The sequence below is a fragment of the Lissotriton vulgaris genome, chromosome 7, assembly GCF_964263255.1.
Source record: "Lissotriton vulgaris chromosome 7, aLisVul1.2, whole genome shotgun sequence".
NCBI lineage: Eukaryota > Metazoa > Chordata > Amphibia > Caudata > Salamandridae > Lissotriton > Lissotriton vulgaris.
In genome coordinates, this window is record NC_141695.1 from 109,144,660 (window position 1) to 109,159,628 (window position 14,969).

Below are 14,969 nucleotides of genomic sequence, written 5' to 3' on the forward strand. Positions count from 1 at the left end.
GCATAGCCTATGTCCTTCTGCTGCAACTGCCCTTTCCAAGGCTGTATTGGGTGTTGGGATTGGTGCTGTGGTTCTTGAGATTACCTGCCTCAAAGGTTTGGGCTCTCTCTTTATTATATTAGTATAGATTGTACATATTGTATTTTATGACTGATATGTTTTGTATTGTAATATTCTTGTGAGGTGTTATCTTCTTCTTAAGATCTATATGGTTGAAATAAAGTTTCTTATGATGATGATAGTCTTCAACAGTCAGAAGGGCTACTGCCTGTATTTGGTGAAGGCATTGATTCCAATACTGTGCTTAGGAGGCTCACATAAAGAAGACACTAAAGTAATGAAGTAATAAAACCTTTCAGAGTGACATCCTGTAAGTAAACATGAAGTTGTCATACAGTGAGGATCAGACAGTGTGCTAATCTATTGGCACAAAAACCTTCCACATGAGACAAAGAAATGTAGGCCGAGATTTCAGGTCAGGGTTTCATCACTTTTTTGGCACACAAACTCTATTTGACATGTACAAAGCCACACAAAGACTATTTTGGTGGCTTTTTAAAAATAAAAAGGAATGCAACCCAGTGCATAGCACTGCCTTGCATCAGGTAGACGTTCCATGGATGGTGCATTGACGATCCCTTACATCCACTCATGCATTTTGTCACAAATCCATATTTAGGAAGCAATGGTGCACCTACAGAGGCTGGCAAAACGAGGAGAAATGTATTTACTTCTAATTTTTTCCTCTTTGCATGAGTGCAGCATCCTGCAGCACACAGACTAGAAGAAACTAGCTTCAAGGTATCCCTCTATGCACAAAATGTATGCTGACTTCAACACAAGCACCCTTGCGACATGACACAAGGGTGCTTGTGTCGGTGCCCGGCAGCTATAACTGTGCCAGCGCTAGGAGAGTGCAGAACTCTGCCATATCTTTTGAAAATATGGCATATTCTGCTCTCCCCTTTCATGGAGCTTTGTGCAGCGACTTCACTTGCTGTTCTGCGTTGCGTGAAGTGTTGGTAAATATGCCTCAAAATGCATAACTATATCCTGCCCATATGTGAAGCTCTGCTATGCCGTCTTATATCACTGGAAAAGTACATGGATTTAGTGGATTTTACATGAGTAATCTACTGGATAGAAAGTCTGATTCCACCTGTGGAGGTTATCCACAGGCTCACTATACATTTTGTGACATTAATACATTGTTGTTTTAAACTCGTGCAATGTTAAAGGTAGATTTGATTACACGCTCAGGATCACTTAGGTAATACAGAAAAGACGTCTGGGTGACTCACAATCATGGAGTTCCTTTCACGCCTGCCATGCACAATCAACCCCCTTTTCATGAGGGAAATGACGGTATACTCCTTCCCTGCTCCCTTTCCCTTATGTATCCCATGTTTTTCTCATCTCCTTCCATTCCCCTACTGAGTATCCTCGCATTTCGCCACTTTGGCCAACCCCTTTTTCTCCACCAATAACCAAAAATAGTCCAAACACCATGTATTCTCTTCTCCCACCTGCTCACTTTCTCCGTGCCCATGATCCCACCTTCTTCCTCTCTTCCTTGCACCTTCACCTGTTTGACTCCTGGTGCCCTCCACTAGTTCTGGTCTCCCATCATTTGTCTCATCTTCTGCCCAAGCCATTCAGTATTCCTCTGCCTGCCCTTCCATTATCATCAAACCCTAGAGGCAGAGAGTAACAGAAATGAGGTCATGGAGGGCCGCCATGAGGTGCAAATAGAAACGGAGGTGTGTCCATGAGGTCATGCAGGCCCACCAGGAGGAACAGCTTGAACCAGAAAGTAGAAAGGAGTAATACGTTGAAGCAGATATTCATGAATGAGGTCATGCAAAGCTGCCATAAGATACAAGTAGAACCAGAGGAGCAGGAATGAGGACTTGTCGGGCCGCAAAGAGATACGATTAGAACCAGAAGAGTGGGGACAAGGTCATGCAGGGCCACCAGGAGTACAACGTTGAAACAGAGATGTATGAATGAGGTCATGCAGGGCTGCCATGAGATACCAGTAGAACCAGAGGAGTACGAATGAGGTCATACATGGATGCCATGATGTTCATACAAACAAGCACTACCTTCACGTGTTGGGGCTTCTAGAAATACCAATAATACCTCGGTTACATGTAGCACTTCATACCACACTTCTGCCAAGTGTAGCTTCTGTAAACATCAGCTGTTACCATTTTACTGTCTAACAATACTTCACTTATCACTGAAGAATGGAGGCTGAGTCTGCTTTACAGGTTTACCAAAAGGGACTTTCTGATCATCACGCTCAAAAGCAGAGACATTTCCTCTCACTGAGCCATCTTCCTGTCTTGATGCACCAAGAAAGAAAGAAAGAGGGTTAGATGATGGAGACATGACACCGGGGAGCTGGTGTTCGAACGCTTTATACAGTTTTATACCTTGGTCTGCTAAAATATTAAAACAAATTTTAGCATCACCTTAAGAATATTTGAAAATATATTTTGAATCCCTATGCTGGAAACAATTTAGTATGTAATCACCTGTATTGTTCTAATTTAAGACCACACAATGATCAATATGTACAATTTTATGAACGTTTTTCAGAAATGGGATAGCACAAAAACAGCAGAAATATGTCTTGCCAGGGACCCCAAAAATTCTTAAGGATACACTAGAGGGAGGTAGAACCTGATATAGAGAAATAAAAACAGGTGCAGAGATAGATAATTTTCCCTGGGAGGCCCTTTAATGGTTGGGGCCTCCTCGATTTTCTACTGCACCCATGCCTTAAATGTCTCTGTCCAGCCATCGGCAACCCTACATTGTCAAGGTAAGTACATATAGGTAAGGGTAGATTGACTTACTATTCTTGACTTTATAGTTATGTAGCTTGGCAATATATTTGCATCTTCATACCTTGAGATGATATAGTCAAGTAATGATAGATGTCGAATTAAGGCTAGTAAATCTATATAAATTTACCTTGATAAAATAACGGTAGTCGATGGTTTATATTCAGTATTTTTGTAGATAAGGAAAATAGGGCAGAAGATTGAAGGTAATTTCCGGGGAGCTGGAAGAGTAAGGCATACTGAATGGGAAGGAGACACCAGGCGAATGGGGGACGAAAGTAGCAATTGGGAAGTGGGACCAAGGTACGAGAGGGATAGACATTTCGAGGTACTGTAGGTGATGTGGGGTGTTTACTGGGCACAAGATGAAAGAGGGCACATGAAATGAGGGCTGAGAGGTGTGAGATGGAAACAGGCACAAGAGGAATTATCAGCCAAGGCAAAAATGTCGGTGGGGATTCGGACTGAGACAAAGGCCGGATGAGGGGGCGAGATGGGGCAGAGAGGTGCTTGAGCGTTGTGGGGTGGAGAGCAAAGCGAAGGGTGAATGTAAGCCAGCCTTAAACTGACAAATACTTTATTAAACCTACCCTATATTTTTTTATATTTAATAAAGAGCTCCAACCAAATGTCTTGATTTCCTACAGGCGATTGCCTCAATATACTTCTTACTGCTATTTAGGTGATGGCAGAGGAGAGAGGACAAGCACGAAAAAAACCTTGTGGGCACAAGGTGGATAACCTGAGCACTCCTATGTGCTGGAAAAAGCAATAGTCTGGTGCTTTGTAGATATGATAAACAGTTTTATTCACTATATATCATCTTCTAAACAATTCAGTTCACATCAATTTCAAATTCGATTGCAGAAGCTCTCCATGTAATAGGATGACATATTTCACACAGAGGTGTTCGAATGATTCTAAAAGTAAATCCCAATCATGGAATAATCATTGTAATCCAAATGCCATAGGTAATCAAAATCCCCGATGCATTTCGAGCAGCAAGCACTTCGTCAGGGGGTTAGGGTGATACAGAGATATGTGGATCACGGCGTGTGCCGGTAACCGCCATCGGAGGAGAGAGGACCACATAGAAGTTTAAGAACCTCATTACAAGTTGGCTGCTACATTTCAATAAGTGTGGTTACTACTGTGACCACACATAAGGAAATAGAAATATTGTAATAAAAATCAAATCCTTGGAAAATTTCAGCAGGTCCAACCAGTCGAAACTTATCAGAAAAAAATTGCCTGTTAAATAGCAGAACGTATTGATTATGATGTGGTAAGCACCAAGCCAGCAAATCATTTCAAATGATCAGTGGAAAAACTTGCAGTTGGGTGGTATTTGTCGCATATGACCTAGCTGTGTCAAATTTTATTGCGTGCAATAAATATCACCAATTACTGTTCAACTTCTAATTAGGACCGAAAGATGAAGTTCTGTGGCCAACCTGAACTACATTTAGGGTCTAATTATGAGTGTCTCATAATCCCTCCCATTAAGTATGCCACATGGAGTTACCAATTAGAGCTAACGGGGGCACAGGTAACCAGAGATTATGAGAGGGAGGAACTCTGAGGTGCAACTGAGAAATGAGGGATTACTAGGGAAATCCATATTTTGAATCTCATTCATGTTAATTTCTCATTCTTTCTTGGGTTTTCTCCCAGACATTTCACCTGCACTCTCTTGAAGGAAAGCACTGGGTCATGATAAATAAATGGACACTGTAATTCCAATAGGGCAGTAGCAGTAGTTATTATGCCCATTGGTATTTGTCGGGTACTGATGATAAGGATGCATACCTGCCAACTCACACGGTGCCACCGTGTGATACACAATATCTGCTCTGATCACACGGTCTCACGGTGAGGAGCCGATATCACACGGTGGCAGCTAAAATGAGCTGAAAACCTCTGTAGAGGTTTCCCAGCTTGTTATTAAGGGGCGTGAAAACTCCTCAGGATATCGGCACCCGCTTCAGCAGGAGAAGGTGGGGGTGGGGTGGGGTTCAAAAGTGCCTCATAGGCACTTCTTGGCACAAGGCCCGGCTCCCTTCAAGGCCACATCCCCTCCTCACACAGTGAGATTGTTCTTCAAATTGACAAGTATGAGGATGTGTTAGTGGTAGGGAACAGAGGGCCAGATGTACTACTATAGAATAATACTATGTACAACAGTGACAGAGACACTGTTTGTGATTCCCAATGGGGTCGCAAATTGCATGCCTCATCAATATTTATGAGGCACTAGCAATTTGTGAGACCATTGGTAATGGCTGGCCCTCTCAGGTAAGGTCGCCTGCTGGGCTCAGCAGACCTCCATGTCTGGGACTGCTTTTAAATAAAGCAGTTTTTTTAATGCAGCCCGTTTTCCTTAGAGGAAAACGGAAAAGGAAAGAAAAAACTTTTCATTTACATTTTTAAGGGCAGGTAGTGGTCCCTGGAACCACTGCCTGCCCCTAAAAAATAATTTCCCCTGCATTCACAAAGAGGGAAGTAAATTGCGACTGTTTTAAAACATTCTTACATAGGGAGGCGAGTTGCTATTAGGAAGGGACGCATTTGGAACGCCCCTTCCTAATAGCGAGTCTCAAACCCTATTTAGCGAGTCACAAAAAAATTGCGACTCGCTAAATAGGGTTTGTACATGGCCCTATTGTAATTTGCATGCGCAAACGGGTCGCAAACCTGTTTGCGGATGCAAAATAGGTTCGTACATCTGGCCCAGAAAGCTTTACACATACACTCAAATGACAGCCATGTTTAAAACAATGTCTTGAGTTAGATATTCAAGAATACTGAAAATTCTGGTCTGAAACTTACACATTTTTCCCCAAAGTCGACCCGTTCACCCAGGTCCAGCGTCTTTCTGGCGTTGTATTGAAAAGTCCAATCCAGTAGTAATGGGTTTTATTGTTTCCTATGAAATCCTAGGTGCATGCAAACAAATATAGGACATATTATTGAACGGATGTCATAGATTTGTTGTTAGTCATTCACAAATATTTCTACATGACTGCGGAACGAATAATGCCTCAGAGGGACTCCCCATCTGTCTTACTTCCACAGCACTCCTCTATCTCCAACTCTACTTTAAGCTGACACTGCCTACCTGAAATTAATTACAGATTTGTTATTGATGCTGATGATTTTACTTCTGGTGCTCCAATTGGAGAGTGATTCATGTATTTAGCATTGTTTTTTGTTTTAAACTTTCTCCTGTTACATTGCAATCTTATTCTGGGCTTTAAGTAGGATGAAATAAGTGGGCGGTTCCTAAAAGGGGTGTGGCCTATGTAATTGAGGAACTGGTTTAAACAAGTAAAGGGATTTTCTCTGATTTCCATTGTGTGTCATCCGACCAGTATTTTGGTTCCTTTCTCAACTTTCTGTTATTGAATCTTGATACATAACACAACTGAAATACACCTAACATCAGCCAGGATTAATGTTTTTGTCAATGGTTGTTAGCCATATAAGATACATTGGAAACAACAATGACTTTGTTGTAAATAATGAACACAGAAAATATTTTGATTCTGAAATTGTGAAACTGTAAATTAAATATTTCAGAGGCCGGTGGACGGGATAGTGGTTGTTAGAACTGGGGGTCTCTAGTTGGCAGAGTTAGGTACCACTGTCCAAATAGGGACCCTTGATTCTAATCAGGGTAAGGAGGAAACCCTCTGAGATAACTCCTGCTCACCCTCTAGGTAGCTTGGCACGAGCAGTCTAGGCTACCCAGAGGCAATGCGTAAAGTATTTGTACCAACACTCACAGTTACACAGTGAAAATACCACAAACTGATTCCACAACAGTTTAGGAAAATAAAGTTATTTATTCTAAACTACACAAGACCAAAACGACAAAAATCCAACATACACAGTTCAAGAATATGGTTTCCAAAGAGTTCTTAAGGTTATAGTCAAAGTTCTTTTAAGTTGTGATAGAATAATCCACAGATGCGTGAAAAGTTCACAGTTGCATCACGTTTACTCACAGTACCTTTTAGTTGCAACAAAGTTCCAAAAGCAGAAGCTGGTGCGGTGGAAAACAAGCGATGCGTTGCTCATGAGACCCTGGGGAGGCGATGCGACAACCCCGCGGCAGCAGCGGTCGTGTTGCGACGAAACCGGTCTGTATGGGGAGGAAGGCCACTTGTATGGATTCCGGTGCGTAGGTTCCGTAGGAGGTTTGTTCTCGCAAAGGCACGATGCGACGATCTCGTAGGGGCTGTACGATCTCCGGGGCGACGATGCGCGGTCCAGCGGGGATCCTCTCTGTCACAGCTCCTCGAGTTGATGGTTCTGCAATGATGCTCGCAGCGACGTGATGCGGTCCGCAAGCAAGCGGTGCGGCGGTCTCACCCAGAGACGGCAGGCTCTGCGACGACACTCGCAGCGATGTTCTGCTTCCCGCACCGATCGGGTGAGTCCCGCAAACGAAGGATGCGACGGCTCTGGCAGCGGAGTCAGGTGCTGTGACGATCTAGGCCTTTGTAGCGGCGGGAATCTTCTCGCACTGTCGGGGATGCCCTTCGCAAGCGAGCGATGCAACACTTTTTAATTGCAAAAGTCTCTCAAGCTTAGTTTCAAGCTTCCCACCACAGGTAAAACTTCCAGAGTCCCCACAACTAGATCAAGCACTCTAGGAAGGACAGAACTCTCTCAGCAGAGTTCAGGGAAGTTGGGGGTGAAGTCCTTTTGTTCCTGGGACTTCAGAACAGGGAGCCAGCTCTACTCAGGCCCTTGGAGATTCCTTCAAGACAGGGGACACAGCACTACAGCAGAGTCCTTCCCCTCTCCTTGGCAGCAAAGCACCAGGTCAGTCCAGCAGAGCAACAGCAGGACAGTCTTCCTTCTTCAGATTCAGCTTTCTCCTTGGCAGAGGTTCCTTCTTGATTCCTTGGTGATCTAATTTTCTGTTGTCAAGAGAACAGCAACTTTCTAAAAGTGCTGTTCTCAAACACAGGATTTAAAAACAACCTTTCCTAAAAGATGTGTTATTAAATTCTGAGTTCAGGGATACTAGATACTTATGTCCTATTGTCATATGGTTATTACGTTTCCATAGATTGTGTTAAGTTAGCATGTGCTTGTTAAATGTTTAAACGCCATATTTTCTTTCTGCTTCGGTTTGCACACGGCACCTAATTGTTATTTCAGCTTTTAACCTAGACGCAAGATGTGATTTATTTCAGAATAATATATTATTGTACTGGTATCAGTCGTGCCTGGAACACTTGGTACAACTGTCTGCACACTGAGAACTGCACACTCTAACACAAGGTTACTGTAGGCCTGATCCTCGCACTACGTTAGTCATAACACAAATAATGTTTGTGCCAACTTTGGGCTTTACGTGAGTTCAAGATACAGTTACAGGGAATGAGAAAACACACTTGATGCTGGACATGCTGAGAGCTGGTAGCTGTTGATGTGATCTCCTCCTACTGAGAATTTGAGGTATGGGTTTGCCCAGCTAAAGCCCAGCTGAGACCTTCTTAGATATAATATAATATGCTAATTAGGGTGCGCGAAATATAGGTGATACAGAATTCTATAGATTTTGTATCATAATATGTTATCACAATTTGCTTACTATGGATTAGTGACTATGCTGCTGACTCTGATTTTTATAATATGTATGTTGATATTATACAAGATACTGCGTTTGAGAATGTTGCATTGAAAAAATAAACATTTCAAACTTGCACGTGTTCTCATTGCCTCCCAGTTTCGGTTTGGAATGATAATATAACGAAAGAGTGTTCATGTGTTCCACGATACCTGAGGTATTCTAAGTTCATGTTCTGGATTGTCTAAGACATCGGGAAGTATTCACTGCCGATGAGATACTGTAGCTAGCCTGGTAAGGGGATTTTTGAAACATAGGTGAGTTGTGGGTCACCCTGACTCACCCAGGTTCTAGGTCTCTGAGCACAGTTCTGTGAGAGAACGGAAACCCTGCGACATGGCGCCCATACGTTGGTCGGCCTTATAACATGACACTCGAGTAGTATATCATTCAAACCTTAACGCCTACATTCCCGTTTCCGGAAAACGGCAGTGTCGGAAAAACCTACCTATTTTTGAAATAGGTCCTTTTCAAGCTTGAATCTGTCTAAAACGGTTTCTTTGAATTACTACCCAGTTGTGCTACAAAGTATAATTTGTTTTTTCTCATTCCTGTGCTAACATGGCTCAGCCCGTGGACATCCCGCAGCATAGTCGCATTGCGGTGCGTGACCATTTGCGGATGTATGATGTTCCTTTGGAAGGCTTGGCTGTGGTTCTGGTGGTGAGTGCGGAACATGCTTACCCGTACGAACTGTTTTATTCGTGGGTGACATTTCCAGGGGTGGACGCAAATACTGGTGTGTTCCACACATACACTGCTTCGGTTGTACCGGCGGCGTACGCTCCATACAGAGCACTGGAGGTACCTATAGATGCTTGGCAGCATGGAGTTTGGTTTGGTGGCGCCCTACCGCACGCTTTGACCGCTCCGAGGTTAGGTCCTTTGTCCATTGCGGGCACTAATTGGCCTGCTTTGGGTGGATTTACTCCTCACCCTCGACTTAACGCTTGTAACGTAGGTGAACTGCGGCAACTTCATGAAGTCGCGGTGGGAGTGATTAGAGCGCTTGTTCATTACATTGGCCGTAATGTTCAAGACGCAGCCCCTAGAGGCGCACAGCTTCGAGCAGAACATGCTGGTCTGAAAATCAACCCGGTCATGGTTAATTCCGTGATGGGTAAGAAGCCCCAGGAAAAGGACGATTTTCCGTTCTGGCTTGCTGAGAAATTCGGCCAGCTGGAAGCTGTGTTTCCTAATACGAGTCTGGGTGATAAACACCGGATTCTTACACTGAGTTTGCCGAAAGATCTGGCTCCTGACCTTGCTGACTGTGAGACCTGGGGAAAAACTTTTGCAGCGGTCTATTCGAGGTGCTATGGCTCCCCGTCTGTGACCAATCTGGGTGGGGTCCTTAAACGTGTTCAGGACGAACACGGACCGGAGGCGGCTGTTGAATTGGGCATGCGCCTGTGTGGCTCCTTTGAAGTAGTTTGCGGTGTGATCCTTGCGAATGTCAAGGGGGATGCTGTGAACTTTCAAGTTGCTAACGCGTTAGCGTTGGTTCCCGAGCCCGACCGACCCCGACAGTTAGCGAAGATTATTGTGAATGCTTACAAAATGGTGGGCCGCAATGCAAAGGGGGTTAAAACTTTTCCTGATAAGGAGAAGAAACAGCCCCAGAGTCAGACATCGGAAACTAGTAGTCAACAAAAGACCAAGAAACAAAATTGGCCTAAAAAGCAGGATCAGGGTAAGCAGCAACAACAACAAATACAGGTTTCTGCTCCTGCGTCTCCATTGCCTGCGCAGTCGGATCGTGTTTATGATTTGCGCGACCGCGCGATGATTAAATCGCCTGAAAGGTTTCAGGCTTCTGAACAACGCTCTCCTCGTTCCTTTCAGGACTCATCGGCTCCGTCAACCGGTGGTGGAGGGGGCGGCAGGGGCCGGGGTGGCCAGCAAGGACGTGGTCAGCCCCGCCCGCGTTCCAGTGGAGATCAGCAGGAAGGCTCTACGCCCAAGAGACCTCAGTTTGCCACGAAGAAAGTCGCTGCCCTGACCGCGCATCGTTATGCCCCAGATAGTGAGAAGGCGGCTTCGGAATCTGACGTGGGCTCTGACCTTGCTGGACAGCGCAGCCGAGATTACCATAGTGAGAGAGGCCCTCCGTCCACTGTTGAAGGTGACAGCGACTGAAACTTTTGTTGTGATTGAAACTGCAGATACGCATGTTGCTCCCCCTGAAAGACTTTTTGAAATTGTCCTGTTAATTGAAGGTGACATGCAGCGAACTGTAAAAGGGGTATTTTGGGAAAATCTCTCGTCTACGTATAACATTTTGCTTTCGGAGGCTGACTGGCCCCCACCTTTTGTTCTCGCAGCTCCGCGAGGGGGGGAGGTAATCCTACCCAGCTTCGCGCACACAGTGCCGAGGGTGGAGGCGCTGCATTTTGCAGAAGAGTGGGCTCTGGCGCTTGCGCCGGCTGTGTACCGCAATCAATGTGGCTGGGATAAATTGTCACCAAGCCATGAGATTCCTTTACGGTCACAGCCACAGCCTCAACCCCAATATCCCATACGGCGTGAAGCGAAAGCTTCAGTCGCAGCTATCCTTGAACAATTGGAATATCAAGGTGTAATTGAAACATGTGTGTCACCGATGAATAACCCTCTTTTTACTGTGAACAAACCGGACGGATCATATCGTTTGGTTTTGGATTATAGGCATTTGAACTCGCATTGCCGTAACTGCGCAGTACAGAATACGCAAGGCTCTGCGTTAGTGAATAGTCTTGAGCGTAAACGGTTCAAAACCACGCTTGACATTTCCAATGGTTTTTATGCACATAGATTAGACGGTCTAAGTTCCCAATGGACCAGTTTTACGTGCGCCGGAGTGCAAAAAATGTTTAAACGACTCCCAATGGGCTACAAGAACAGTCCTGGAGTTTTTTCCGCACGCATAGTCTCTCTTTTGGAGAGCTTCGACCCAGTTGCTTGTTCGTATGTGGATGACATTTATCTCACAGATGACGATCTTTGGGAGCATCTGTGTCGAGTAAATAGCATAATTTGTAACTTTGCTGACATGGGTTACAAGTTTAACTTTGCAAAGTCGCACATTGCAGAGTACACAGTGTTGTTTCTAGGTTACGAGCTTAACCATGAAGGGAAGGGTTTAGCACCCCATTTCCTGGAGAAATGCGCACAGTTGTGCTCTCCGACAACACTGAAAAAATTACAATCTCTTCTGGGTTTTCTGAATTTCGGGAGGACTTACATTCCGGAATATGCCCAGCGTATCAAGCCTTTGTATGCTTTGATACAACCATCTTTTTCCAAATCATGCTGGCTGCCTGAGCATTCGGCCATTCTGCAGTCTTTGCAGGCTGATTTTCTCGCTTCTGAATACTTACAGACTCGTGATAACCAGACCAACCTGGTGATAAGAATTATCCCTGGGGCGGTGGGTTTCACGTACCTGACTTTTAATGAAGGAGATACAGTACCTATTGCTTACAAGTCACACTTGTACACTTTGGCTGAATTGCGTTTTTCCACTGTGGAGAAAGTTTTAACGGCTGTGCAGATGGCAATTCTTAAGGAACGTGCCCTGTCACAAGGAAAGCGCATGTTGGTTGTTACCCCGTGTCCTGCCTTAGAGGCGGTTACGAAAGCCAGTGTACCTAATTCCAAAGCTTTGCACCCTCGGTGGATTCAATGGGCTGCGTCCTTGACGTCCCAGGATGTCACGTTTATTTTTGACGCCACCTTACGGTCCCAGGAGTATTTGCAGTATGAGTTTGTTCATCCTGCTCCATTAGCAATGCGGCCGTTGGAGGATTTCCATTGCATCATTTACACTGATGGTTCGGCGCAGGTTGCGCATGGCTCTAAACATGCCTACGTTTCCGCTTGCGCCATTGTGGTCGGTGCCATGATGAACGATGAGTTCAAGTCCAGTGTCGTGCACACGCAGACGCTTGGAGACTGCACCGCACAATTGGCAGAGCTTCGTGCTCTGATGCTTGCATTGGAGTACGCAGATCCTAGTGTGACGACTTTAATCGTAAGTGATTCTTACTACTGTGTCCAGTCTTACAATGAAAACTTTTTCTTTTGGATTCAGAATGATTTTCGTGACTCCAAAGGTAGCACAATAAAACATAAAACTATCTGGGTCCGAGTGGCGGAACTTAAAGAGAAGCTGCCACTCGTGTTTGTGATTCATACTCTCGGTCATCAGTGCGTGGGGGTCCACGCTGTTGGCAACTCGCTTGCTGATGAAGCAGCAAAGTCAGCGGTATCAAAATACTTAGTTGCAGCAGTCACGAGGTCCAAAAGCAAAATCGATGATGACATCTTGGCAGCTGTAGCTGCAACGGAGAAGGGAGGTAAATATCCTGCGGGATTCCCTTCTAAATACACATACCACTTAAGTCCCGATAAGGTTCCTTATGTGAAAATCCCTGAAGTTGGCGAGCGTTTAGTTCCCAACTCGGATCGCAGAGCTGCTTTGATTACAGCGGCACATGAAGGTGTGGCGTCTGCGCATGCGGGCGTCTCTGCCACTGTAACTCAGCTACAACAGAGATTCTGGTGGCGGGGTCTGTACAAACAGACGCGTGAATATGTTCTTCAATGTAACATTTGCCAGCAGATTAAGCCTTCTACTGCTGCGCGTCCGCCTCAGACACAGTTGTACATCTCTAATAAACCGCTTGGTTGCGTTTATTTGGATCACTGCGGTCCTTTTTCTTCTGATACTGCGTTTAAATACATCTTAGTAGCAGTTGATTCATGCACACGCTTTGTATGGGTATGGCCGCATCGAAGCGCTGATTCACGGACTGTCATTAAGGATTTGCGTGTCTTTGTGGGAATTTTTGCCTGTGGTACTTTCCATTCGGACCAGGGTCCGGCTTTCGCCTCTAAGGCATACAAGGCTGCTATGGTTTCGTTGGGAGTCCAAGTCAAGTTTTCAAGTCCCTACAGGCCTGAGGGCAATAGTGTAGTAGAACGAATGAACCGCGACTTAAAGCAATCTTTGACAGCCCGAGTTATAGGTACTGGTAGAAACTGGCTAGCCCACCTCATAGGCGTGCAGCGTGCGCTTAATAATCTCCCTAGAAGGTCTCTGGGTGGGCGGACCCCATACGAAATGCTCTTTGGTATCAAGATGTATGTACCTGACCTTGATGGGCCGGACTACAAGGCCCAGGCCGGGGCCTTTGACGTAGATGAACATTGCAATGTTTTACAGAATCTACAAAAGACCAGAGACAGTCTTGCAAAGGAACATTTGCCCTCCACATCGGATGATGCGTTGCAGATCCCGGTAGTTGGCTGGCTACCCCAAGTTGGAGAACTGGTTCGAGAGAAGATCGATAACAAGAAAGAGTTTGGTCCCTCATATCGAGCACCAGTTCGAGTCCTTGGAGTGAAGGGCACAAGAACAGTCATTTTACCACCACTTCCTGGTCGTAAGGAAAACAGATTTATTTCTATTGACAATGTCAAGACACACAGGGTGGCCGATTCTTCATAGCATGACACCGGCTGTATCCTGTCCTTCCATGGTGAGGCACTCTGTGCTGGCTATTACATCTGGTGCAGAACGGGAGGTGTCCCTCGAGATGCCTGCCATATCCAGTCCTTTATTAAATACTATTCCTGATACTAACATTGATGAGCTAAACTACACTTATCCTGCTGATTTATCGATGCCTGATTTACAGACCCGTTTGGCAGGCCAGTCCAGATTCTCTTTTGACTCTGTTTCGGAAACATCAAAGAAACCCACAAACATTGCAAGATATGCCACGTTGTTCATAAAACATTTTTTAATTCCGCCTTGGACATACATATGGTTGATCCTATTTTCATTCTATCTTTTTATGTCAATTGGTTTTGTGTTTTATTTTTTCCGCCTGATTGATGGTCACTACGTTAAAGAAAGAACAGGAATTCGGTACCTTAATAGAACATTAGCCCCTGTTTCCTCTTCACATTCTGCGCACAGGCTGAAACGAAACTTAAATACAGTTAACATTACTGCTTGGCCTGTCCTTGATGGGATTGTGTGGGATGCGGTTAGGTTTCAGATACACGGGCCTACTGAAGTGATTAATGTTCCAAATGTGCTTAGAGTAAACATGGGAGATGTGATTAAACAAAATATACGTTCTGATGATTGGGATATTCAGGCCGTGGAAGCATTATTCTCGGATTTGAAGTATTATGCTGCCTTCGATGCTGAGGATCTGTATACAGATTCTATTAATTATGGTGATTTGTTTTGTTTTCAACACTATGGTAATCATTTTTTACATAAGACAAATTCCAGGAGGGTTGCTGTAAATTATACACAATGGGAACATTGCCCTGCTCCATTCAGTGGCAGTTCCAACACATTTCTGAAAAAATATACCTATTTTACAGACTTTGATCAGTCTAATCCCAAGTCATTTTATTTTAAAATGACACAAAAGCCCATTTCCAAAGTTAGACCTACCGATACAAAATTACTG

The 14,969-nt window shown here is 44.7% G+C and overlaps 1 protein-coding gene across 1 annotated transcript in view; it reads right to left on the reverse strand.

Annotated features, from left to right (window-relative positions):
• Nucleotides 1-14,969, reverse strand: part of LOC147700929 (killer cell lectin-like receptor subfamily B member 1B allele C) — a 107,232-nt gene that overhangs the window by 13,547 nt on the left and 78,716 nt on the right. The window contains exon 4 of the mRNA XM_086928546.1: nt 5,682-5,788. Coding sequence (XP_086784672.1) covers nt 5,682-5,788 — 107 coding nt within the window. The remainder of the gene's footprint in view (nt 1-5,681; nt 5,789-14,969) is intronic.